The 27596-nt window shown below is 43.2% G+C and overlaps 1 protein-coding gene across 1 annotated transcript; it reads right to left on the reverse strand.

Annotated features, from left to right (window-relative positions):
• Positions 1–301: 301 nt before the first annotated feature.
• Positions 302–19622, reverse strand: LOC123491680 (aquaporin-7-like). Its single transcript, XM_045223319.1, has 5 exons — positions 19224–19622; positions 13247–13373; positions 12956–13093; positions 12578–12696; positions 302–370 (listed from the first exon to the last, which is right to left on the reverse strand). The coding sequence occupies exons 1-5, from the start codon at positions 19347–19349 to the stop codon at positions 302–304; spliced, it is 579 nt and encodes a 192-aa protein (XP_045079254.1). The 5' UTR covers positions 19350–19622.
• Positions 19623–27596: the final 7974 nt, after the last annotated feature.

Consider the following 27596-nt stretch of genomic DNA (forward strand, 5'->3'; position numbering starts at 1 on the left):
AACCCCCCAAAAATCAATTTTAATTCCAGGTTGTAGGGCAAGAAAATAGGAAAAATGCCAAGGGGGGTGAATACTTTCGCAAGCCACTGTAGGGGTGGGGGCACTCGCAGACACCATGTAGGGGTGGGGGCACTCGCAGAGGCCAGAGGAAGGGTTGAGGCACCCACAGAGGCATAGCATGGGTGGGGGCACTCACAAAGGCTGAAGACAGCTGTACTTGCATTAAGATTATTGAAGGTTATACTGTTCTAAAAACAGATCAATACAAACCAAGCTTTTGACATGTTAGCCTGTATTTTATTTACCTGAGCAGGCTTCCAAGCTTTGGTTTGTTGCAGACACGAGAGCCCCCAAACGTTTGCTTATTGAACTGCAAAAGAGAGAGAAAAACCTAATAGTCACAATGAACAGGGGAGGAAACCAAGAAGGGCTGGGCGATATGGCCTAAAAACTCCTTCCTAATATTGAGTTGCACCCCTTTTGCCCTCAGAACAGCCTTAATTCATCGGGGCATGGACTCTACAAGGTGTCGTAAGCGTTCCACAGAGATGCTGGCCCATTTTGACTCCAATGTTTCCACAGTTGTGTCAAGTTGGCTGGATGTCCTTTGGGCAGTGGACCATTCTTGATACACACTGGAAACTGTTGAGCGTGAAAAACCAAGCAGCGTTGCAGTTCTTGACACAAACCGGTGCGCCAGGCATTATTATACTATTATACCCTGTTCAAAGGCACTTCATTATTTTGTCTTGCCCATTCACCCTCTGATTGGCACACATACACAATCAATGTCTCAATTGTCTCAAGGCTTAAAATATCCTTCTTTAACCTGTCTCCTCCCCTTCATCTACACTGATTGAAGTGGATTTAACAAGTGATATCAATAAGGGGTCATAGGTTTCACCTGGATTCACCTGGTCAGTCTATGTCATGGAAAGAGTTTCTAATGTTTTGTATACTCAGTGTATATCTCAATTTATTTCACGTTTTCTCTTTGTTGCACACTTAAAGGTCCATATACTGCATTTCAAACAGGCAGGAATAATCTAATGAATTAAGGGCTTGTAAAATTATACCTAGGCTAAATATAAGCCTTCCATAACCACAAAACCCACTAATAATTTAATTATTTTATCAAAATAGTTTAACCTACTTTTTTAGCAATAATCACGGATCTGGCTTTCAAGTCTGGTTATTAAAATGACCTTTTTGTTAGAAATTTAACCAGAACCATGCACATCCACTAATAATGACCAAGCTCTTGTTGCAGGTGAATGCATTATAGAAAATTAAACACAGGTCTCATAAACTATCTCTCAAGCACAAGCCCACGTGCTTGTGAGTAGCCAGCCAGCTAATCCTTATATTTAAAGTCTAGCCAACTTGGATCTATTTTCTTGCTAACAAGGTAGAACATTTGAACTGTTATGAATACACCCTCATGTCTGTCTACAACTGTTTCAACACTTTGTTTAGATATTGAAATCAAGTGGCCTAGCTGAATAAGAAGATGTTTATTTCTCAGAATGAAAACGAGTTGCCAAGTCCTTATATAAATGCGTGTACAGCTCAAATAGTGAGTTTAAACTGCTTGTTGTCAGAGAGGAAGAAGTTCGATTTCGTCTTTTGTTGTTGTGAGTGGCAGAGGGAGGGGCTTGGTGTCTGTATGAGAGTGGGAAAGTGTAGTGTACACAGCACAGGAGTGAAGGAGTGGAGACCAAAAAGACAAACGCTCATAAAAACGACAAACAACACTTTAAAAAAATCCTTGATTCTTGTGATACAGGCATTTGGAAAATCGCACAAAACATACATTTTCATTAATCACATTTATTTGATATATCGCCCAGCGCTAAAACCAAGTCACCTGTCAAAAGGATGATCTGAATCAATGTTCTATCATGGCAGCAGAGCCATAGTAGAAATATTATGTGACAAACATGTAATATTTACCATTGACAACAAGTTCAATGCAGGAGTCTGAACAACAGACGCAGGCACTGGCAGAGCTGTAGGTGCTGGCCCAGCAGGTCCACTGGTAGATACCTGCTTAAAATATAGGGTGTAGTGGTAGTGGTAACACTCTCCTGCACATGTTGCATACATCTTTCCACCTGAGAACAGGGATCAATCCCTGCTTCCAACCTTCCCTCTGTTTCTAGCATTTGCCTGTCTCCTTATCTAATGTAATTACTGTCTGAACAAAGTGTCAAACCACTTAAAAAATATGTTTACAAAAATGTTAGCATACTGTCGTGTCGCGTCGGCTGCAGGTGCTCTTGCTGTAAAACAAAGGAGTCTGCCTATGCTGCACTTTGATTTAGAAAGTCTTTATTCATTATCACAAGCTTACAGCATAAGTTTACAGACTCGTGTGGTCTGGAGAGCAGTGGCCTCGGATTATAATAACTGCTCTGTCCGTTATTGTCTAAACCCTTCTTATATAGACAATGCCAAAATAAGGGTTACCCCCTCTTCTGGCCAATCACCAGTCTCCCCTCGGGCGTCACCCTCCAAACGGCACATTTCAAATAACATCATAAAACATCCCCCCTCTGACCCTAAAGTGAACAACATTCCATTTCTTCATGAAAAACATTTAACACAGACATAATCTCCATATACGACAATACTTTACATTTTATATCCCCAAAACCTCAAAGTAACAAAGTCATCAAATGTTGTGTGTTCATTTAATGTTCAAAGCATCCTGAATACACCTGACCTGTGGTTTTTATTTTACACCCTGGTCATAGGCCTAAGCCATGTAAAAATACGTAAAATTGCAGGAAAGTCCCATAGAAACTGTCTCTGAGCCTGTTGGTATCTACAAGCCATCAGACTGCTGAACACTTGAAATGGACTGACCACCTGCACTGCCACTGACTCTCCGCACCTTAGCACACATGCACTCACTCATGCACACACCCACACAGATATACACTCATCCACACACACACACACACACACACACACACACACACACACACACACACACACACACACACACACACACACACACACACACACACACAATCCCCCCTTCGCCAAAACATGTGTAAACATTGGACTATAAATTGTGCCTTCCTGTATTATACTTATGCTAAAAAGTTTATTTTATTCTACTGAGCTATTCTATTCTAAATCAATTTAATCAATTTTAGAATAAGGCTGTAAAGTAACAAAATGTGGAAAAAGTCAAGGGGTCTGAAAACTTTCCGAATGCACTTTATGGGATGATCTGCTGCCCTCTAGTGGGCATAGACAGTTTGTAAAGGAATTATGGTCCCGCCTTTTCTCTGTATTCTGATTTTCTGTTCTAGGGGAGCATCAATATTCTATTTGATGAACTGAATAAATGCAGAAAAAAGGTCAATGCAACGCAGACCGTGGGGGATAGTGATGGGAATTCCAAGTCTTTTAGGTGAGCCGGCCTACTTGGCTCCTTTCAAACTGCTCTTCGTTCAAAATGAGTCAAAATCGACCTAGAACCATGAAATAAATTGCTAATCTCCAATGTAAAGCCCAAAAGGTAGGCTACCATTATGTCAGATCATGAAATGCACTTTCAAATAAAACATTTTCCTGGCCAAATTATTAGATGGCTTGCAAAAAAGCATGGACCTGATTGACCCACTCTCCACTATTTACAGTGCATTCGGAAAGTATTCAGACCCCTTGACTTATTCCACATTTTGTTACTTTACAGCCTTATTCTAAAATTGATTAAATTGTTTTTTCCCCTCATCAATCTACACACAATACCCCATAATGACAAAGCAAAAACAGGTTTTTATACATTTTTGCAAATGTATACAAAATAAACAACTGAAATATCACATTTACATAAGTATTCAGACCCTTTACTCAGTAGTTTGTTGAAGCACCTTTGGCTGCGTTTACAGCCTCGAGTCTTCTTGGGTATGACGCTACAAGCTTGGCACACCTGTATTTGGGGACTTTCTCCCATTCTTCTCTGCAGATCCTCTCAAGCTCTGTTGGATGGGGAGCGTCGCTGCACAACTATTTTCAGGTCTCTCCAGAGATGTTCGATCGGGTTCAAGTCTGGCTGGGCCACGAAGTTGAACCTTCACCCCAGTCTGAGGTCCTGAGAGCTCTGGAGCAGGTTTTCATCAAGGGTCTCTCTGTACTTTGCTCCGTTCATCTTTCTCTCGATCCTGACTAGTCTCCCTGCCGCTGAAAAACATCCCCACAGCATGATGCTGCCACTGCCATTCTTCACCGTAGGGATGGTATTGGCCAGGTGATGAGCGGTGCCTGGTTTCCTCCAGACGTGACGCTTGGCATTCAGGTCAAAGAGTTCAATCTTGGTTTCATCAGACCAGAGAATCTTGTTTCTCATGGTCTGAGAGTCCTTTAGGTGCCTTTTGGCAAATTCCAAGCGGGCTGTCATGTGCCTTTTACTGAGGAGTGGCTTCCGTCTGGCCACTCTACCATAAAGGCCTGATTGGTGGAGTGCTGCAGAGGATGGTTGTCCTTCTGGAAGGTTCTCCCATCTCCACAAAGGAACTCTGGAGCTCTGTCAGAGTGACCATCGGGTTCTTGGTCACCTCCCTGACCAAGGCCCTTCTCCCCCGATTGCTCAGGTTGGCTGGGCGGCAGGCTCTAGGAAGAGTCTTGGTGGTTCCAAACTTCTTCCATTTAAGAATAATGGAGGCCACTGTGTTCTTGGGGCCCTTCAATGCTGCAGACATTTTTTGGTACCTTTCCCCAAATCTGTGCCTCGACACAATCCTGTCTCCGAGCTCTACGGACAATTCCTTTGACCTCATGGCTTGGTTTTTGCTCTGACATGCACATCTTCTTCTTCTATGATATAATAGCGGTCCGCAAACCAACATTAAAGGTGCATGCCGCCACCTACTGTGCTGGAGTCTGTGGTCAATCACGTTTTACAACATTTCTAAATCCTCCTACCGAACTCAGTACTCAGAAAATAGAAAAGAGCCCTACTAACTTGTAATAGGCCCTCCAAACCCAAAATCCCTCCAAACCCCCCCAACCCCGTCCAACCTCAATGACCCTACACTTCAATCTTTCCCTCTCTTCAACATACTTACAACAATATAACAACACATGCTCCACCGTTTCATCGACCATACACTCCAGACACAAACCATTCACATGCTTGCCAACCAGATGTAATGACGAGTTCAATGTACAATGTCCTAAGCGCAATCGAGCAACACCACCTCTTCCTTCCTAATCTGACCTTTGAATCTTCACAGAAGAGGAGGAGATGGCTGCCGTTTTACGGACCTCTAACCAATTATACTATTATGTATTCAGACCCCTTGACTTTTTCCACATTTTGTTACGTTACAGCCTTATTCTAAAATTGTGTGATGGAAAATATTATGTTGGTGCTTTTCTATTTATAAATTTCTGTGTTCTCTGTTTGTGCTTTTCTATAAACCAATTTCTGTGTTCATGCAAGTGACTGATTTAATGAATCCTCACTATCAGTATATGCAATTTGGTAGTACGCCTAGAACCTTGTTTAGAGAAAGGGATATCTCAGTTTCAAGGTCTCAGCTTAGAGAGAAGAAGCCTGGTGAGGTATTGGTCTGTCACATGCATGACCCAGTATTGGTCGGACTGAAGCAAACGTTAATGATGAATTAATGATGAATGAGCTAAATCATGCAAATATGACTTGTCTGCAGTATATAAGAGAATTAACGGGACTGCCCTTTTAGAGCTCACTTCAGACAGGTACAGTGGGGGAAAAAAGTATTTAGTCAGCTACCAATTGTGCAAGTTCTCCCACTTAAAAAGATGAGAGAGGCCTGTAATTTTCATCATAGGTACACGTCAACTATGACAGACAAAATGAGAAAAAATAATCCAGAAAATCAGATTGTAGTATTTTTTATGAATTTATTTGCAAATTATGGTGGAAAATAAGTATTTCGTCAATAACAAAAGTTTCTCAATACTTTGTTATATACCCTTTGTTGGTAATGACACAGGTCAAATGTTTTCTGTAAGTCTTCACAAGGTTTTCACACACTGTTGCTGGTATTTTGGCCCATTCCTCCATGCAGATCTCCTCTAGAGCAGTGATGTTTTGGGGCTGTCGCTGTGCAACACGGACTCCAGGACCTTGAAATGCTTCTTACGAAGCCACTCCTTCGTTGCCCGGGCGGTGTGTTTGGGATCATTGTCATGCTGAAAGACCCAGCCACGTTTCATCTTCAATGCCCTTGCTGATGGAAGGAGGTTTTCACTCAAAAGCTCACGATACATGGCCCCATTCATTCTTTCCTTTACACGGATCAGTCGTCCTGGTCCCTTTGCAGAAAAACAGCCCCAAAGCATGATGTTTCCACCCCCATGCTTCACAGTAGGTATGGTGTTCTTTGGATGCAACTCAGCATTCTTTGTCCTCCAAACACGACGAGTTGAGTTTTTACCAAGAAGTTCTATTTTGGTTTCATCTGACCATATGACATTCTCCCAATCCTCTTCTGGATCATCCAAATGCACTCTAGCAAACTTCAGACGGGCCTGGACATGTACTGGCTTAAGCAGGGGGGACACGTCTGGCACTGCAGGATTTGAGTCCCTGGCGGCGTAGTGCGTTACTGATGGTAGGCTTTGTTACTTTGGTCCCAGCTCTCTGCAGGTCATTCACTAGGTCCCCCCGTGTGGTTCTGGGATTTTTGCTCACCGTTCTTGTGATCATTTTGACCCCACGGGGTGAGATCTTGCGTGGAGCCCCAGATCGAGGGAGATTATCAGTGGTCTTGTATGTCTTCCATTTCCTAATAATTGCTCCCACAGTTGATTTCTTCAAACCAAGCTGCTTACCTATTGCAGATTCAGTCTTCCCAGCCTGGTGCAGGTCTACAATTTTGTTTCTGGTGTCCTTTGACAGCTCTTTGGTCTTGGCCATAGTGGAGTTTGGAGTGTGACTGTTTGAGGTTGTGGACAGGTGTCTTTTATACTGATAACAAGTTCAAACAGGTGCCATTAATACAGGTAACGAGTGGAGGACAGAGGAGCCTCTTAAAGAAGAAATTACAGGTCTCTGAAAGCCAGAAATCTTGCTTGTTTGTAGGTGACCAAATACTTATTTTCCACCATAATTTGCAAATAAATTCATTAAAAATCCTACAATGTGATTTTCTGGATTTTTTTCCCTCAATTTGTCTGTCATAGTTGACGTGTACCTATGATGAAAATTACAGGCCTCTCTCATCTTTTGAAGTGGGAGAACTTTCACAATTGGTGGCTGACTAAATACTTTTTTTCCCCACTGTATGCTATTCTTATCTTACTGAAGTTGTGTTCTCAAATCGAATCAAAATGTATTTGTCACATGCGCTTTGCAGTCATGGGCGGTGCATTTGCCATACCTAGCGGTGATGCAGCCAGTCAAGATGCACTCAATGGTGCAGCTGTAGAACCTTTTGAGGATCTGAGGGCCCGTGATAAATATTTTCAGCCTCCTGAGGGGGAAGAGGCGCTGCCGTGCCCTCTTCACGACTTTGCGGGTGTGTGGATCATGTTAAGTCCTTAGTGATGTGGACGCCAAGGAACTTGAAGCTCTCGACCCGCTCCACAACAGCCCAGTCGATGTGGATGGGGGCGTGCTCTCCCCTCTTTCTCCTATAGTCCACGATCAGTCCACGTTTTGCTCACATCAGCCATTGAGAGCGAGATCACATAGCCATCCGGAAAAAGAGGGGCTTTCACACAAAGCACAATGTTATATTCCTCGAAGCGAGCATAAAAGGCATGTAGCTCGTTTGGGAGTTCTGCATCGCTGTGCAACTCATGGCTGAGTTTCCTTTTGTAATCCGTTATCGTCTGCAAGCCCTGCCACATACGACGAGCGTCGGCGCCGGTGTAATACGATTCCAACTTCCTCCTATATTGTCCTTTTGCATGTTTGATGTCTCGTCGGAGTTCGTAGCGGGATTTCTTGAATGCTTCCATGTCCGTGTCCTGTTCCTTGTAAGCGGTAGCTCTAGCTTTTAGCCCAGCGTGGATATTGCCTGTAATCCATGGTTTTTGGTTTGGATATGTTCTTATAGTCACTGTGGGGAAGACATCGTCTATGCACTTATTGATGAAGCCCGTGACTGTTGTCGTAAACTACTCAATGCTATCGAATGAATCCTGGAACATATCCCAGTCTGTACTAACAAAACAGTCTTCTAGACTCGCGTCTGCTTCATCTGACCACTTCCGTATTGAGCGCATTACTGGTACTTCCTGTTTGAGCTTTTGTTTGTAAACAGGAAGCAGGAGAATGGACTCGTGGTCAGATTTGCCGAAGGTGGTACAAGGGAGGGCCTTGTATGCATTTCTGTGGGTAAAATAAAAGTGGTCTAGAGTTTTTGTTGGTAGAAGTGAGGTAGGATGGTTTTAAGTCTCCATGAGTTACAATCTCCTCCCACCAGAAACGCTGCCTCTGGGTGAGCGGTCTCTTGTTTGTTTCTGGCCCCATACAGTTCGTTGACCGCCAGAGTGGTGTTGGCTTGGGGCGGGATGTAGACACCCGTGATAATTACGGATGAGAACTCTCCTGGTAGATAACAGGGTTTGCAGCTTACCATTAGGTAAAATAATAGTTTGAGAACCCCTGGTGTAGAGGGCAATTCCACTGTAACGGAATTACGCTGAGACTCCGTTTTTTTTTACTTTAAAATGGATGCCAAACACCACCATTTATTTCAAAGTTTAACAAACCATACAACTCTATGCACAATGATTACTTTTAACAATTTTGACAGAAACATTTACAAAAACACATTTTGTGGTCTGTGCAGATGCAAACTTTGGTAGCAGAATTAAAGTAGAATCTTCCTCAGGTTTTTATGAGACCACGTTTTCCAAAAACTCTTTTAAACATTCGCTCCAAATTAAGATTAAAATATGTCTGAAGAAAGAATGGGATGTTAGCTATAACATGACACCTTGAGTTAAAAAAATATATTTTGGTTATTGAACTACAGAAAGTGAAGTGGATTTACACCTGGTAACAAAAATAAGGTAACGGAATTACATCATGGGTCCCTGATCTGTACTGCACAGAAATGCATAATTGTGGATATGAATGTCATTCTCATGTTTCACAAGTTTGGACATCAGAGTGCAGCACAGTAGAGCACAGGTCTTACGCTTCGATCACACCGACAGCGTCATTGCATTTTGGTACACCAGAAGTACATTCATTTCCAATGGAACGCTGCGTTTGCCTTGCAGCATTCCATTGCAGAGGCAGTTGCAGTGGGTTCTGTGTGGTGCATACGTTGGATTTATCGAACGTATGGGTCAAACTGTATGCGTAGATGGCTTGACGGAAATGGTAGCAGAAGGTGAATGTTTAACTTTTGTTGCACACATATCCAGATGATGCTGCGTACTATTTTGCGCAATGACGCTATCGGTGTGATCAAGGCATTAATGTAACTCTGGCTCTATGATATTATGAATGAGGTCTCTCACTTTAGGTAACGCCTCATTAGGGGCGGAGTCTAGGAAAATCCAATCACACAACGTCTGTTGTAGACATACAGGAGCAACGGCCAATAGTCGACCACTGTACTTCCTATATAATGGTCCGTAGTCTTCTCCAATCTTCACTTCTAAGTACATGTTCGTCTTCCTTACACAAACCGTCAAGAGTAACAAGGTGAGAGACAGCATAATATCATAGAACCGGGGTTACATTAGGTAACCTTAAGTTATTTTTTAAATACTAATTTGGTCTCTCACTTTGGGGATATAGCCAACCCCCGTAGCGCTCATATACTCTCTGAAGCCAAATCTAGACAGGATCAACCCTCAGAAGTCCTGACACTAAGCACTGTATGCGCTAATGAAGGCGCAGTGACGTCCAGTCGGTAGAACCTCATGAAGATATGGGAGGTACCCCAACATGCCGCATTGCAGATCTCTTGAACAGAGATGCCTCTGAACAATGCCCATGATGTAGCCACACCTCTGGTGGAGTGAGCCCTCAAGCCCTCCGGAGGTGTTAAGCCATTGCTGTTATATGCCATTATAATAGCCTCCACTATCCAATGGGATAAATGCTGTCGAGAAATGGGCCTCCCTGCGTGGAAAGGTGGCCAAGAGACAAAGAGCTGATCGCTCTTTCGTAGGGCTCTCATCCTGTCCATGTAGATGCGCAATGTGTGCACTGGACACAAGCGCTGGAGACAGGGGGGCAGGTAGCCTAGCGATGAAGTGTATTGAGCCAGTCACCAAAAGGTCGCTGGTTAGAATCCCAGAGCCGACTAGGTGAAAAATCTGTCCATGTACCCTTGAGCAAGGCACTTAACTCTAATTGCTCCTGTAAGTCGCTCTGGATAAGAGCGTCTGCCAAATGACTCAAATGTGAAATGAGACACTCTTCCTCCATGGAGGAGAAAGGCGGTGGGTGAAATGCCAACAGCTCTAAAATGAGGCGATTATAAGCACTACTATCTTAAGGCACAAAAGAGAGGTTAGCTTGTTAGGTAACCTTGGATAACCCTGGGGCAAAGTGTAGGCACGAGTGGTGGACTGACACTCCTTTTGTGGATGTAATGGCTAAAAGTAAAGACTCCAACACCATAATTAAGTTTGCCGACGACACAACGGTGGTAGGCCTGATCACCGACCACGATGAGATAGCCTACAGGGAGGAGGTCAGAGACCTGGCAGTGTGGTGCCAGGAAAACAACCTCTCCCTTAACGTGATCAAGACAAAGGAGATGATCGTGGACTACAGGAAAAGGAGGGCCGAGGACGCCCCCATTCTCATCGATGGGGCTGTAGTGGAGCAGGTTGAGAGCTTCAAGTTCCTTGGTGTCCACATCACCAACAAACTATCATGGTCCAAACACACCAAGACAGTCGTGAAGAGGGCACGACAACGCCTATTCCCCCTCAGGAGACTGAAAAGATTTGGCATTGTTCCTCAGATCCTCAAAACGTTCTACAGCTGCACCATCGAGAGCATCCTGACTGGTTGCATCACCGCCTGGTATGGCAACTGCTCAGCCTCCGACCGCAAGGCGCTACAGCGGGTAGTGCGTATGACCCAGTACATCACTAGGGCCAAGCTTCCTGCCATCCAGGACCTCTATACCAGGCGGTGTCAGAGGAAGGCCCTAAAAATTTACGACAGGATATGTACGCTGCTCCACAACAGCAGTTTGTGGGCTAGACTAGTCTGTGCAGGAGCAGAGATCGGGTGCCACCCTGGAGGTTGATGTATTCCACTGCAGTCATATTGTCTGATCTGATCAGGGCATTACATTTCTGAATAAAAGGCAGAAATTGCTTTAGGGCTACAAGTACCGTAAGCAACTTGAGGTAGTTGATGTGTGTGAGACAGAGCTGTAGGTCACAATCCGATCTCAACTCTGCCCTTGTGAAATGCCCTCCACCCACCCTGTGAGAGATCGTCTGTCGTCACCACCTTCCTCACAGCTACTACCCCTAGGGGAGAGCCTTTGGCGAAGCTCTCCAGTGGTGGAGAGCCGCAATGCAGGACGATGATACCGTTATCCCTCGTTTGAGGTGACAACAGGGACACAAGCGTTGGGATTACTGAGATGGTGGAGGCCATCAACCCCTAGTATATGGAGAACTGTTGTAGCACCCTCTGGTGGCGTTATAGGGATTCGCCTTTTGGTTATACTCTTGTGATGTGCCCTTTACGAAAAGTTTTAGTGCAACAGTAGTACCTTTATTTGAAAAGGCAGTGAACCTGGAACGGGGGCAGTGTTCATGGCAACTGAAACCTTGTCTTCATCAAACAAGGGTGTCGAGTGGAGAGCACTCGGGGAGGAAAGTGGGCTGCCTCCATCTTCCCTGTATCTAGACACAAAATGATAGGTCGCAGCAAGGGAAAAGGGCTCTGACAAAATAGACGATAGAAATAGATGATAGAAATAGTAGGAACCAGAGAATGTCAAAGCATATAATTCAAACATTCGAGAGCCCAAAAGTTAAATTTGGCGTGACTGTCATTGTGCAATGCTTCGCATCGTCATCACATGCTCCAGGCTGCAGTAGCCTATCCAGTTGGCTTGCATCTCCAAGTTTCATAACTGCAAGTTAAAAGGCCACTAGGTCACAGCATTTTTTTACTTCACTTGGAACAAACAGGTTCGCTCGACCTTATTCATGGTTTCCTCATGCGTAAAAGTGGTGTTATTATGAGGGATTTAAGTCAAGGTCAGAATACTCATATCTGTAGACAGATCTCTGCCACACCTACATTTCTGTGATCTCTGGCACGTGTTTCCCCATGCTTAAGTTCAAGGTCAGACTACGCATTGAGAGAAAAGTGCATAAAAAGGAAATTAAGTTCCATTTACGTGCACATCACTTGGGTCTGAATTCCTCCCTATGTGCTTAATACCTGGCTACACACAATTAACACACATACACACACACACTTGGTGAGAAAAGGGAGAGATAGCTTGAGTTGTCCTCCGTCAGTGGGAGATGAACGTCCACAGTAAAATATAGATCAATGGGTAAACTGGCTTGACAAACCTGTTCAACAGGTGTCTTTATGGGGTAAAATTACCCTTTTCCTGCTTACCTGGTCTAGGAATCCAGCATGAAGTGAGAGGTAGGGTGCTGGGTAGGTAGCAAAGATCCCAGCTGTAGCCTTAGGCCCAGACACAGTCAGATTCCCTCCACAGTAGTGGTAAATGGCATCTGGAAATACAGTGACGAAGCAAGTTTCACAACATTGCACAGCACCTCATAACCATATTCAACCAAAACACTACTTCTATCTGTAGGATTTCAAGTGTTAAGGTTGGGAAATGTACATGTAGCTCAAACAATAATATTGAAACAAACATTTCCGGCCCTCATAGTGACATTTAATGCAAACAAGCGCTTCCTTGTACTGGCTGTATGATTTACCAAAGTGAACTGGTCATTGTCTTCTATGTTATCATTACGTTTTTACCATAGTAAAGGGAGTATATGGTCCCAGCCGCCAAGAAGGAGCCTATCAGCTGACTGAGGATATAGATGGGCAGCATCCTCCAACCCAAACGACCAAAGAGACACATGGAAAATGATACTGCTGCGTTCATATGGGCCCCTAGGAGGGAGAGGAAGAGAGAGAGCGAGAGAGAGAGAGAGAGAGAGAGAAGTATTTTCCTTTTGCACTTAAATGTGCTGTATAAGAGGCACCATTCATGAAAACGATTTAAAACATTACCCATGACAAAAGGAGGGGTGTTGTGTTACGTACCTGAGACCCTCCCGCCAATATGCACTCCCATAGTCACGCCCAGGCCGAAGCCCAGGTTGACACTGAGGTATTCTCCGAACACACCCAGTCCAGTCACGACCTGCGCCACAGAGCCCAAGCCAAACACCTTGAATATAAACACAACATAAACACAACCCGTCAAAAACAGACATCCACAGAGGCAGTGAGAGAATTTATTACAATCATGTATTATAGCTGAATACATTCAAGTTGGTTTGTGGGTCTACATAATGTATTCCTTCTGGTGCATTTGGATTCAATTACTCAATTAAACAAAGGATTACTGTTAAAGTAAAAACATGTCACTTCATAAAACTTCCAACAAGCTTTGTCACAAGGCAAAAACACATGCCTTTAAAGTGGGGCTGAACTTCCTGATTTAGCCTCTGTTTCAATTCCTAGATTTGGGTCTTGGATGCGTGCTTTGATGTGAGTGTCTCTGGCAGTGGTGTCATGCCCATAGGGGGCACAAGAGCACGTTCTCCCTCAGATTTGTCCATTTTTTGTTCTTTTTCTGATGTTAAATTAATTATTAAACGTAAACATTATTGTTTATAAAAAAATCTGCCAGCTGTATTTTGCGGAGGGGGCACACTGACTGGACCAGGCCAAGAGTACCCCCCCCCCCCCCATTCTCCCCAGTAAGTGGTTCCTTCCAAGGTGCACCATGGAGCAAAGACACAGCATTTGATTTGATTTTAGCTGCCGATGATGGGCAGGACTCACAGGCGGTATGTTTGTAAATGAATTTGATCTAGCTATGTAGCCTATTGATTCCTTCTTGATGAATAAATAAAACTAAAATGTTTTGTTTTTTCAATGTAATACTAGCCACCCAGCCATTTTATGAAGTTGGCTTTAGCTAGCCAGCTAGATAGGTTCCCAATCTCCCAACCTCATAACTAGCTACCAAGCCATATCAGGCTATTAATCAACTTAGAGTAGTTTGTCTAAGTACGGTATCTTAGCTGGCACGCTGCTGGCAAAGTTGCTAGACTTTAGAAAAGTGTGTCATTACTAAATGTACTCAATAAGACTCACATTCTTTCAACCTTTTATCCTGATTTTAGGGGGATACAGACTGCTCAAGAGGTATGCAGAAACATATTTGGTTTAAATGTAATCTGGCACCTTATGATAATATCATGACATTTGTGTGTTAATTATGATGCCATGACATGTGCCTGTATTGATGTGTGGTATGATCCCATGTACTGTGTATATGGGATCATCTTAGGCATGTTATTGCAGTATATATGTAACATCTTAGGCATGTTATTGCAGTATATTTAGATGTGTGATCTACAACAGTCAGAATGACACACTCATTTAAATGAAAATTGAACAGATAAAGAGGTATGCTTAGATAACATATACAGAAAAATATACTTTTTTTTTTTAAACATATAATTAGACAGAATGATTATGGCTCTAGATTGCAGAAAAAACCTGTTTCAGGTGTTTGAAAAATGCTAAATGCTCCAACATCCTTATTTATTATTATATTAACATCCTCCCTCCATCTTACATTTACATTTACATCATTTAGCAGACGCTCTTATCCAGAGCGACTTACAAATTAGTGCATTCAACTTATGATAGCCAGTGGGACAACCACTTTTTTTTTTATGGGGGGTGGGGGAAGAAGGATTACTTTATACTATTCCAGGTATTCCTTAAAGAGGTAGGGTTTCAAGTGTCTCTGGAAGGTGGTCAGTGACTCCGCTGTCCTGGCGTCGTGGGGGAGCTTGTTCCACCATTGGGGTGCCAGAGCAGCGAATAGCTTTGACTGGGCTGAGCGGGAACTGTGCTTCAGTAGAGGTAGGGGAGCTAGCAGGCCAGAGGTGGATGAATGTAGTGCCCTCGTTTGGGTGTAGGGTCTGATCAGAGCCTGAAGGTAAGGAGGTGCCGTTCCCCTCACAGCTCCGTAGGCAAGCACCATGGTCTTGTAGTAGATGCGAGCCTCAACTGGAAGCCAGTGGAGTGTGCGGAGGAGCGGGGTGACATGAGAGAACTTGGGAAGGTTGAACACCAGACGGGCTGCAGCGTTCTGGATAAGTTGAAGGGGTTTAATGGCACAGGCAGGGAGCCCAGCCAACAGCGAGTTTCAGTAATCCAGACGGGAGATGACAAGTGCCTGGATTAGGACCTGTGCCGCTTTCTGTGTAAGGTAGGGTCGTACTCTGCAAATGTTGTAGAGCATGAACCTGCAGGAACGGGTCACCGCTTTGATGTTAGCGGAGAACGACAGGGTATTGTCCAGGGTCACGCCAAGGTTTTTTGCACTCTGGGAGGAGGACACAATGGAGTTGTCAACCGTGATGGCGAGATCATGGAGCGGGCAGTCCTTCCCCGGGAGGAAGAGCAGCTCCGTCTTGCCAAGGTTCAGCTTGAGGTGGTGAACCGACATCCACACTGATATGTCTGCCAGACATGCAGAGATGCGATTCGCCACCTGGTTAGCAGAAGGGGGAAAGGAGAAAATTAATTGTGTGTCGTCTGCGTAGCAATGATAGGAGAGACCATGTGAGGATATGACAGAGCCAAGTAACTTGGTGTATAGAGAGAATAGGAGAGGGCCACCACATGCTCACACCAGTGGTGAGAGCATGTGGTGCGATTCTCGCCCCGCCACCTGGTAGGAGCAACCTGTCAGGTAGGACGCAATCCAAGAGTGAGCAGCGCCGGAGATGCCCAACTCGGAGAGGGTGGAGAGGAGGATCTGATGGTTCACAGTATCAAAGGCAGCGGATAGGTCTAGAAGGCTAAGAGCAGAGGAGAGAGTGTTAGCAGTGTGGAGAGCCTCCGTGACACAGAGAAGAGCAGTCTCAGTTGAATGACCAGTCTTGAAAGCTGACTGGTTTGGATCAAGAAGGTCATTCTGAGAGAGATAGCAGGATAGTTGGCTAGAGACGGCACGCTCAAGAGTTTTGGAGAGAAAAGTAAGAAGGGATACTGGTCTGTAGTTGTTGACATCGGAGGGATCGAGTGTAGATTTTTTGAGGAGGGGTGCAATTCTCGCTCTCTTGAAGACGGAAGGGACATGGCCAGCGGTCAAGGATGAGTTGATGAGCGATGTGAGGTAAGGGAGAAGGTCTTCGGAAATGGTCTGGAGAAGAGAGGAGGGGATAGGGTCAAGCGGGCAGGTTGTTGGGCGGGCGGCCGACCGTCACAAGTCGCAAGATTTCATCTGGAGAGAGAGGGGAGAAAGAAGTCAAAGCATAGGGTAGGGCAGTGTGAGCAGGACCAGCGGTGTCACTTAATAAATGAGGATCGGATGTCGTCAACCTTCTTTTCAAAATGGTTGACGAAGTCATCCACAGAGAGGGATGAGGGAGGGGGAGGAGGAGGGTGATTCAGCAGGGAGGAGAAGGTGGCAAAGAGCTTCCTAGGGTTAGAGGCAGAGGCTTGAAATTTAGAGTGGTAGAAAGTGGCTTTAGCAGCGGAAACAGAGGAAGACAATGTAGAGAGGAGGGAGTGAAAAGATGACAGGTCCGCAGGGAGTCTAGTTTTCCTCCATTTCTGCTCGGCTGCCGGAGCCCTCTTCACATACTTTGTTTGTACTTTCACTCTGCCAAAACAGTACACAGTTACAGTACTCACCCTTCTAGATAACTTGAAACGGTCTAACCAGGTCTTGTGTCTGGAAGTAGCCTAGACTAGCTAACAAGCTAGCTAACTTCCTTCGCCAATTAGCTTCAGCCAGCCGGTGTGCCACCATGGCAAAGTTGGTTTGACTTTGGATAGCCTAGTGGCGCTAGTTAGGGACCGTCAATAAATTATACAATGTAAATGTGACAATATTTTTATGTTGCACATCTTTTAGCTGTCTCATTAAATGCTTTAAATATTTGTATCTGAATTTCTACAATGTATAGTTGTTTGAGGTTTTTAAGTCATTGAAATTTGGAGCTATTAACATTTAAAATGCACATTCTGTAATTTACTGATGGTAATTATTACGTCTTATCCTTGAAATCTGTCAACTCATGAGTGATGTACTTAATTAGTTATAAGAATATAATCAGCTTAGGGGGATGCGGTTATTGTATGAATATTGTATCATATGTAGGTTACTAAGGTAATGAACTACTTCCAACCCACACATATGCCCCAAGGTTACTCTTACATTTTTACAGTTTAGTCATTTAGCAGACGCTCTTATCCAGAGCGACTTACAGTTAGTGAGTGCAAACATTTTAATACTGGCCCCCCGTGGGAAACAAACCAACAACCCTTGCGTTGCAAGCGCCATGCTCTACCAACTGAGCTACAGGGATCTTTTGGATCAACTCCCCAAAAATACTTTCACTGATTACTAGTAAATTCGTTTTTGAAACCAAATATATGATTCAATGCCAACTGTTTAATTTGATTATTACCAAACCTATATTTCAAGTTGCAAACTATTTCTTTGAACACTCATAAACCTAATAAATAACAAATATAAAATAATATTTCATATAAATAAAATAAAAAAATCATATTGTTCCAAGTTCACTTTTTAATTTGGAATTACCTATAACATTTGAAATAATGTTTCCAAACATATTCTTCAGTAGCCACACTATCATAACCAAGCATTGACTACCGTAAAATAGAAACCATATTAGGCTCTTTAGTATCAAATGTAATTATGCCAGTATCATTACAGATGCTAGCCGTGAATACCAACTACAAGATACCACTTTAACTGGAATAACATTCACTCTCATGGGTGTGCAAAAATAACCAACTGAAAGCCACGACCCCAGTAAGCCATGCCTCCAACTCTTCTGATAGGCTACATTTCCCCCACCGCAATTCAAAGCGAATGCGCATGAGGTGTTGAAAGCATTTTTGAAGCTTTCATTCAATTAAAAAAATCACATTGATCTGTAGAATTTGTTATTTGATTTCAGACACATTTAATAGAATAGGTTGAACGAACCAAAGCGTAATTTTCAATCATTCCAATTAGTAAAAGCACTTCAGATTAACAACAGCGTCGTCCCACTTTTTACAGTGTAGGTAAATCACAAAGGAAAAGGAAAGCTCTTTATACAATTACTGTATAGTAGTAAAGACAATACCCCACTACTACCACGTGTGTGTCTTCTGAGTGTGTCCTAAGCTCTAAGAATAGAATTTGTTGGCAGGCATGTGACAAACAGGCAGCAGACCCCGGCTATGAGACTATTGACTGCTTTCCCTAGGGACCCAAGACCACATGTCTGGGACTGTGTGTGTGTGAGAGAGAGAGGTGAGAGAGAGAGCGAGTGCTTGCGGCCAACTGGCCAGCCATGTTATCACAGGGTCAAGAGCATGACAGTGACAACCAATGCCACATGATAAGCATCTACATGGGGAGCTTATTGCATCATGCAATTTGTATAGGAATTCCAAGCAGAATCACAGTTGACTGGAAATCAATCAATGAATAGAGACACTAGTAGTAATACTAGTAGTAATAAACTAGTAATACTAAATACCTTTAAATACAACATTTTATTAATTTATTTGTCATCCTTTTTTTATTCATTTATAATACTCGTCTTTCTGGAAATATGCAACAACCAAAACATATTACATGCAAATGTAAATGTAAAATTCAAATAAGCAAGGGAGTAAGGGCGAGGCCAGACTGACCCGTGGATGTGGACACCAAATTACAACGGATACATGTTGCTCCGTGCGTGTGTGAAGTTTGTGACGTAAAACGCCTCCTCTTTTCTAATTGGCTAAACGGACGATTACGTTTCCGTCGGCCCGTCAAAACTTCAACTCATCTGAACTTTTTTGTCCGTGAAAATAAGTTGAGGGTCAACGTATGACTCCCATTGAGAAATTATTAGAAATCACGGATACGGATAAATCAACGGGCCAGTCTGGCCTCGCCCGTAAGAAGTGAGAGGTTGATGGTGTCCTCTAACCCTTTCTCTCTCTCTCTTTCTCTCTTTCTCTCTCTTTCGCTTACCATCATGACATAGGTGCTGAGGGTTTCTGCGAGTCCCACTCGAACATATTCATTTATCACCCAGATCTTGGACAGTTTTCTACTTCTTCCATGCTCTTGAACGCTCCCCTGCTCCATCGCATGCATTGATTATTTTATGTTTCTCTGTCTGTCTTCTATGCCCGCTGCTTGTCTTTCTCTTATTTTCAGAGAGTCACACTCAGTCCTTTGTAGTTTGTCAATGTATCTGGAAGAATTTGGGCAACGACCCTCAAAATCGCAATCGACACACAGCCTTGTTTGTATCTCTTTCTCTTTCCACTTCCCTTTCTCTCGCTTCCTTTTCTCACTGGCGTGGTCATCACTCATGGTTTGTATTTTATGGCCTCCTTTCTCCTCCCACCTTCCCCCTCTCACATACCCTCTTTCCTCCACACACACAGTCACACACACACCCTACAACGGACCTATGTCTGGGAGGGGTGTTTGCTTAAGGGGGAGGGGCAGAAAAACAATGTGGCTTGTCACAGAGAAATCTTCCAAATCCAATGTGACGAATACAACAATATTGTATGCTTACTTAGGAGCCCTTTCCCAACGATGCAGAGTAATAAAATAAATAATAATAACACAAAATAAATAAAAATACACAACAATGAAGCTATATACAGAGAGTACCAGTACCAGATCAATGTGCAGAGGTACGAGGTATTTGAGGTTGATATGTACTTGAAGGCATGGTATACAGTGGGGAGAACAAGTATTTGATTCACTGCCGATTTTGCAGGTTTTCCTACTTACAAAGCATGTAGAGGTCTGTAATTTTTATCATAGGTACACTTCAACTGTGAGAGACGGAATCTAAAACAAAAATCCAGACAATCACATTGTATGATTTTTAAGTAATTAATTTGCATTTTATTGCTTGACCTAAGTATTTGATCACCTACCAACCAGTAAGAATTCCTGCTCTCACAGACCTGTTAGTTTTTCTTTAAGAAGCCCTCCTGTTCTCCACTCATTACCTGTATTAACTGCACCTGTTTGAACTCGTTACCTGTATAAAAGACACCTGTCCACACACTCAATCAAACAGACTCCAACCTCTCCACAATGGCCAAGACCAGAGAGCTGTGTAAGGACATCAGGGATAAAATTGTAGACCTGCACAAGGCTGGGATGGGCTACAGGACAATAGGCAAGCAACTTGGTGAGAAGGCAACAACTGTTGGCGCAATTATTAGAAAATGGAAGAAGTTCATGACGGTCAATCACCCTCGGTCTGGGGCTCCATGCAAGATCTCACCTCGTGGGGCATCAATGATCATGAGGAAGGTGAGGGATCAGCCCAGAACTACACGGCAGGACCTGGTCAATGACCTGAAGAGAGCTGGGACCACAGTCTCAAAGAAAACCATTAGTAACACACTACGCCGTCATGGATTAAAATCCTGCAGCGCACGCAAAGGTCCCCCCTGCTCAAGCCAGCACATGTCCAGGCCCGTCTGAAGTTTGCCAATGACCATCTGGATGATCCAGAGGAGGAATGGGAGAAGGTCATGTGGTCTGATGAGACAAAAATAGAGCTTTTTGGTCTAAACTCCACTCGCCGTGTTTGGAGGAAGAAGAAGGATGAGTACATCCCCAAGAACACCATCCCAACCGTGAAGCATGGAGGTGGAAACATAATTATTTGGGGATGCTTTTCTGTAAAGGGGACAGGACATCTGCACCATATTGAGGGGAGGATGGATGGGGCCATGTATCGCGAGATCTTGGCCAACAACCTCCTTCCCTCAGTAAGAGCATTGAAGATGGGTCGTGGCTGGGTCTTCCAGCATGACAACGACCCGAAACACACAGCCAGGGCAACTAAGGAGTGGCTCCGTAAGAAGCATCTCAAGGTCCTGGAGTGGCCTAGCCAGTCTCCAGACCTGAACCCAATAGAAAATCTTTGGAGGGAGCTGAAAGTCCATATTGCCCAGCGACAGCCCCGAAACCTGAAGGATCTGGAGAAGGTCTGTATGGAGGAGTGGGCCAAAATCCCTGCTGCAGTGTGTGCTAACCTGGTCAAGACCTACAGGAAACGTATGATCTCTGTAATTGCAAACAAAGGTTTCTGTAGGTTTCCCTTTGTAATCCATAATCGTCTGCAAGCCCTGCCACATCCAACGAGCGCCGGAGCCGGTGTAGTAAGATTACATTTTATTCAATTTTATTCCTATAGTGTTCTTTTTCATGATTGATGGGATTTATTGTACGTCTGTGTCCCATTCCTTGAAAGCGGTAGCTCTAGCCTTTCATTTTATTCCTATATTGTCCTTTTTCATGTTTGATGGCTCGTCGGAGGTCGTAGCAGGATCTCTTGTATGTCCGTGTTCCATTCCTTGAAAGCGGTAGCTCTAGCCTTTAGCCCAGCGCGTTGCCAAATTAACTGTTTGGCTACTGGTTCTGTACCACAGGGTGTTATAATGCATGTTACAGAATAGAGACTATACGGAATAGAGACAGAATAGAGTTTCACTTCTATCGTGATTGTATGATAAATGCACCATTAGATATTACTTTCCTCCTGATCTGAGATCAGATATAAAATCATCAAAGAGATGTCCCACTGGGCACACCACATCATTTTAACTAAATAATTGGGTAATATTTGGTTGAGAGATTGATCAATGAGATTACAACCTATATTCACCCTCTAAAAAAGACTGCCAAAAGTCAGTTGAATTTACAATGTGTTATCACTATGCTTTCAACCATCTAAAAGCACAACCAAATTCCAATGGAAAAACAATATCAGATTTTTTGTTTATTTATACAACAGATTAATGTGTTATCAATGTGCTTCATCTAATAGCAGAACCAAATGGCAGTTAAGATTACGAGTCAGTACAGATTATTACAGTAAATCTTTTTTTGTACTTCAATTGGTAGTTACAGTCTTGTCCCATCGATGCAACTCCCGTACGGACTCGGGAGAGGCCTAAGGTCGAGAGCCATGTGTCCTCCGAAACACGACCCTGCAAAGATGCACTGCTTCACCCCCAGAAGCCAGCTGCACCAATGTCTCAGAGGAAACACCGTACAACTGGTGACTGAAGTCAGCTTGCAGGCGCCCAGCCCGCCACAAGGAGTCACTAGAGCGCGATGGGACAAGGACACCCCGGCCAGCCAAACCCTCCCCTAACCTGGACAACACTGGGCCAATTGTGCACCGCCTCATGGGTCTCCCAGTCACAGCTGGCTGTGACACAGGCTGGGATCGAACCCAGGTCTGTAGTGACACCTCAACCACTTAGACCACTGCGCCACTTGCCAGGCTGTGCACGCTATCTCGAACGCTTTATATGATTTCATAAGAAGACATTTATAGTTATAGTAACCTGAAAATGTGGCAATGGAAGTGTTACTCATCTTAAGGTTAATATTGATATTGTGATATTTAATTGTGTTTGGTTGTCAACGCAACCAAATATCAACATTTGAAGGTTATTTATCTTCTGCTTGGATAGTTCAATCTGTGCCAATGACTTAGTCTGACTTTAATTCCAGTTTGTCCACAAATTAATAATTGATTCACTTCTCCATCTCAACCAAAAATCTAAGTTAAAGAATAGGACTGAATCTTATCAAACAAACTTTAAATGCACTTTAAATAAAGTTTGATTTGATGTGGTCCTATTCTTTAACTTCAATTTTAAAAAATCAACCAGAGCTTGAAACCTTACGACTATTGTATTATCTATTTTTTATTGAATTCTGGGTTGAATTGAAAAATAACTGTTGATGACTTTGCAAATGATATATCGGCCTAAATAGCATCATTGATGATATATATGAGTGATAACGTATGGTCACATTTCATTTGCTCTGTTAAACCTACCCTTTGCTGCCACCACCATGCTTCCCCGTAGGGATGGTGCCAGGTTTCCTCCAGACGTGACGATTGGCATTCAGACCAAAGAGTTGAATCTTGTTTTCATCAGACCAGTGAATCATGTTTCTCATGGTTTGAGAGTCTTTAGGTGCCTTTTGGCAATCTCCAAGGGGCTGTCATGTGCCTTTTACTGAGGAGTTGCTTCTGTCTGGCCACTCTACCATGAAGGCCTGATTGGTGGAGGTGCTGCAGAGATGATTGTCCTTCTGGAAGGTTCTCCCATCTCCACAGGGGAACTCTAGAGCTCTGTCAGAGTGACCAACCGGTTCTTTGTCACCTCCCTGACCAAGGCCCTTCTCCCCTGATTGCTCAGTTTGGCCGGGCAGCCAGCTCTAGGAAGAGTCTTGGTGGTTCCAAACTTCTTCCATTTAAGAATGATGGAGGCCACTGTGTTCTTGGGGACCTTCAATGCTGCAGAAATGTTTTGGTACCCTTCCCCAGATCTGTTTCTCGACACAATCCTGTCTCGGAGCTCTACGGACAATTCCTTCGACCTCATGGCTTGGTTTTTGCTCTGACATGCACTGTCAACTGTGGGACCTTATATAGACAGGTGTGTGCCTTTCCAAATCATGTTCAGTTTAATTTACCACTGGTGGACTCCAATCAAGTTGTAGAAACATCTCAAGGGTGATAAATGGAAACAGGATGCACCTGAGCTCAATTTCGAGTCTCATAGCTAAGGGTCTGAATACTTATGTAAATAAGGTATTTCCGTTTTTTATTTTTATAGATTTGCAAAAATTTATAAAAACCTGTTTTCGCTTTGTTATTATGGGGTATTGTGTGTAGATTGCTGAGGATTTAAAAAAATATCCATTTTAGAACAATTTGAAAAAACTCAAGGGGTCTGAATACTTTCCGAAGGCACTGTATATACACATTTCCATTTTTCTCTGCCTCAAGGTTCCCCTACAGGCATTTGACCTGGGGCTTCAGCCCCTGTAAGCCCCTGCATTAATCAGGCCCTGATTAGACTGACAACTTGTGAGATGAATGTTACATATTCAGATGACCTTCGTCCTGGGCTGCCCTTTCTATCACAAGACATTGAAGAAATTATTGATCTGGCAATTCACAGTCTGTGGGAGGTCCCGTGTTTTTCAGTTGGTAGAGCATGGCACTTGAAATAAAACATAAGGGCGTCTGCTAAATGACTGAAATGAAATGTCCATGTATAGCTGCAATAACAATCCTCCTCTGCATTTCTAGCTGTAATTTTCTTAATCACTAAAAGCTCTTCTATAAGGAGAAAATCCTAACTGACATGAATGCATGTGAAAATGTGGCTTAAGTGAAAGTTAGGATTCGCCCCTAATACGAGCCTGCTGGTTGAAAAGGGCTGGTGCTGACCACTACAGAGAATGTCCAGCACCTATAATTTATATTGCTTGAGTACTACTGAAAACACTACAAAGATGTTGATATATATGCCATTTAACAGACACTTTAATCCAAAGCGACTTACAGTCATACATCCATACCTTTTACGTATGGGTGGTCCCGGGAATCAAACCCACTATCCTGGCGTTGCAAGCGCCATGCTCCACCAACTAAGGTACAGAGGACCACAGTTAAACTACCACCAAGCTACTGCAAAATGTATTTCAATTACTAGTTGAATTACATTATTATTATTATTATTATTACTAATTCCCAACTCTGCAGTCATCTCTTATAGATTATTCCCGGTAGGGTCTAATTAAAATGCACCTTCCACTTCAAGCAAAGGCCAAGCCAATGTCAGGGAGTTCAGGCTAAACAGTATAAGCTCAAGGTCTGCTTGACTGAGGGTTGACTTGGAAGTACCTCTCAATATGGTGCTTTGGCAGCCACAACACACTGTAGGCTTCATCTATCACCACTAGAGGGGAATGTACACCACCAGTATGCAACACACCACAAATTACACACTAGCCCTCCTTTGACCTGCCCCCCAGAGCATCATCATAACCACAAGCCACTGATTCCTTTGCCCTTTGACACAATATGAAGTATCTGGAATCCGGAGCACAGGGAATGAGAATGGGTGAATGGGTGTGAATGGGTCCATAACACTAGAACTACATTTACATTTTAGTAATTTAGCAGACGCTCTTATCCAGAGCGACTTACAGTTAAGTGAGTGCCTACATTTTCATACTGGCCCCCCGTGGGAATCGAACCCACAACCCTGGCGTTGCAAACGCCATGCTCTACCAACTGAGCTACATCCCTGCCGGCCATTCCCTCCCCTACCCTGGATGACGCTGGCTAATTGTGCGCCGCCCCATGGGTCTCCCGGTCGCGGCCGGCTATGACAGAGCAGCAGGAGGTAGCTAATAAAGTACCTAATCATTTCAGAATCGACCTATGTGACATTACAGTACAAGATGTGCAGAATTTGAAACTGAAATGGTAGAGTTCGTCAGGAATTCTTGCAAATATTGCAAATATTACATAGGCCTATATACTTCCAACATGAGCCAGTTAGTCAAGGAGATCAATAACACATTAATTATTAAATAGATTAAAAGGGACTTCCAGTGTCTATTTTGAGTGGAATGGGGTTATTTTCATGTAACAAAGACACCAACAGAAAAGCGGACTGAGTTCTTGTCCCATTACTGATGACAGATGATAGCAGTTAGCAGATTCCCTTGCCCATTAACCCCTGTTTGCTCTGCCACTGTAGGAGTAGGAGCTGTTGCTTTTATCATAATGCAAGTTTCTAGAGATGTAGATTAGTGGTTAAAAGCTTTGGGCCAGCATCTGAAAGGTTGCTGTTTTGAATCCCCGAGCCGACTAGGTGAACAATCTGTCGATGTGCCCTTGAGCAAGACACTTAACCCTAATTGCTCCTGTAAATTGCTCTGGACAAGAGCTTCTGCTAAATGACTCAAATGTAAATGTGGAGACAATCATGTCAATGTCATGGAATGTCACTTCTACTTGCATCCATAGCTCTGTCTATGAATTTGAGATTAGTTAAATTTACCTGGCAGCATCCCTCAGTTTACCTGACAAAGTGGCAGAATCAGGCTGTTAAAATAACAGATTGTACATTTAAAAAGAATGGATCCAGATTTTTACTCGTTAAAATGGGTGGCATCCATGGAGAAATGCTAGATGCAAAATATAAGGCAAACAACTTCTATTTTAAAGGTTTAATAGCCATAGACAGACATAAACAGACATGTGCATATGGGAAGACAGACACATTCCTCTAAGAGGTTCGCAGCCAATCTCTCCCCCTCCAGACAGGAGGGCAAACCTAAATACTCTTGCCTTATCTGTTCACTGTTGTTTCACCCTTCCGTGCCTGGTGCCAAAGCATTAAATCAAGGCTGAGACCTTGGGATTGAATAGACTATACAATTGAAACATTTTAATCGCTAAAGGACACCCATGGACAATTGTATGGCTCAAGGGCCCAGATACCAGTTACTAAGACCTGCTTTATGGTGACCTCTGGCCTTAGAGAGGGTACCTAAATACCAAATTCCAATAGGGAATAAGCATCAGAAAATAGCATTCTTAACATTCTAATTTTTTCTTTGGGGAAAAGAGAAGATAATCTATTTTCGTCCAATCTAACATGGCACTTCGAACAGTGAGACAATGAAACATCTTCCATGGGCCAAAAACCCTCCTTAGAAATGAGTTAAAAGGTTAAAAAGACGTCATGGGACTGACCTACTTAACTGGATTTATGTACTGAACAGGCAAAACCTTCTTTGCATAGTAGAAGGGAAAACCCTGAACAGCATAAACAATCAAGAAACAATCAAGAAACAATCATGCCAAAGAAATACATGTGTTACTTGTCAATCATTCTATCTTCAGTAATGCAACTTTAATCATCATGTCGGATTACATTTCATAAATGCAGCAGGAGGTAGCTAATAAAGTAGCATAAAACCATAAAACACATAAATCAGTGAACTGTGTGAAACTTACTGATTACAGAACATGTGATTACATACCATTGAACCCATAGTAAACCTGTCTGACACAGCCCCCGACAGTCAGTGACCCTGAAGCAAGGTTGTGGAGAGCGGCAAAAATCTACCTCACATCCATTATTCTTTATTAAACACTTTGTGCAGCATGTACTTCCAATCATCATCATTGACATTGGAATTTGATACATTTCTCTGCAGTTTTTCAGCTACAAGTTGCTTCTCATACTTTCTAATCTCACAGCACCAATGTTCTATAAACATCAGGAAGTCCGTTTTTCACATGATAAAACGGCATCACTCACTGTCCTTCGTGGTCCTTGTACCTTCAGCAGTCTGACTCCAATATTATCAACAGATGTGAACGTTGAGTCTACCATTCAACACAGACACTGGCAGAACATACATTTACTGAAAGGGATATACATATCTAGGTATCCTGCTAACATTAACATAAACTTTATTTACAGTATATTATCTTACATTTATACCATTAACTTTTCTCAGTAGATT

Source organism: Coregonus clupeaformis, chromosome 10 (genome assembly GCF_020615455.1).
Source record: "Coregonus clupeaformis isolate EN_2021a chromosome 10, ASM2061545v1, whole genome shotgun sequence".
NCBI lineage: Eukaryota > Metazoa > Chordata > Actinopteri > Salmoniformes > Salmonidae > Coregonus > Coregonus clupeaformis.

Bases quoted from the DNA above. Each gene is read 5' to 3' on its own strand.
- LOC123491680 (XM_045223319.1), bottom strand. From the start codon at position 19,349: ATGCATGCGATGGAGCAGGGGAGCGTTCAAGAGCATGGAAGAAGTAGA. The intron at 12,697-12,955 runs GTAAAAACGTAA...CTGTATTTCCAG, and splicing joins CATATACTCCCTTTACTATG to ATGCCATTTACCACTACTGT. The intron at 371-12,577 runs GTAAGCAGGAAA...TCTCTTTTGCAG, and splicing joins ATGCTGGATTCCTAGACCAG to TTCAATAAGCAAACGTTTGG.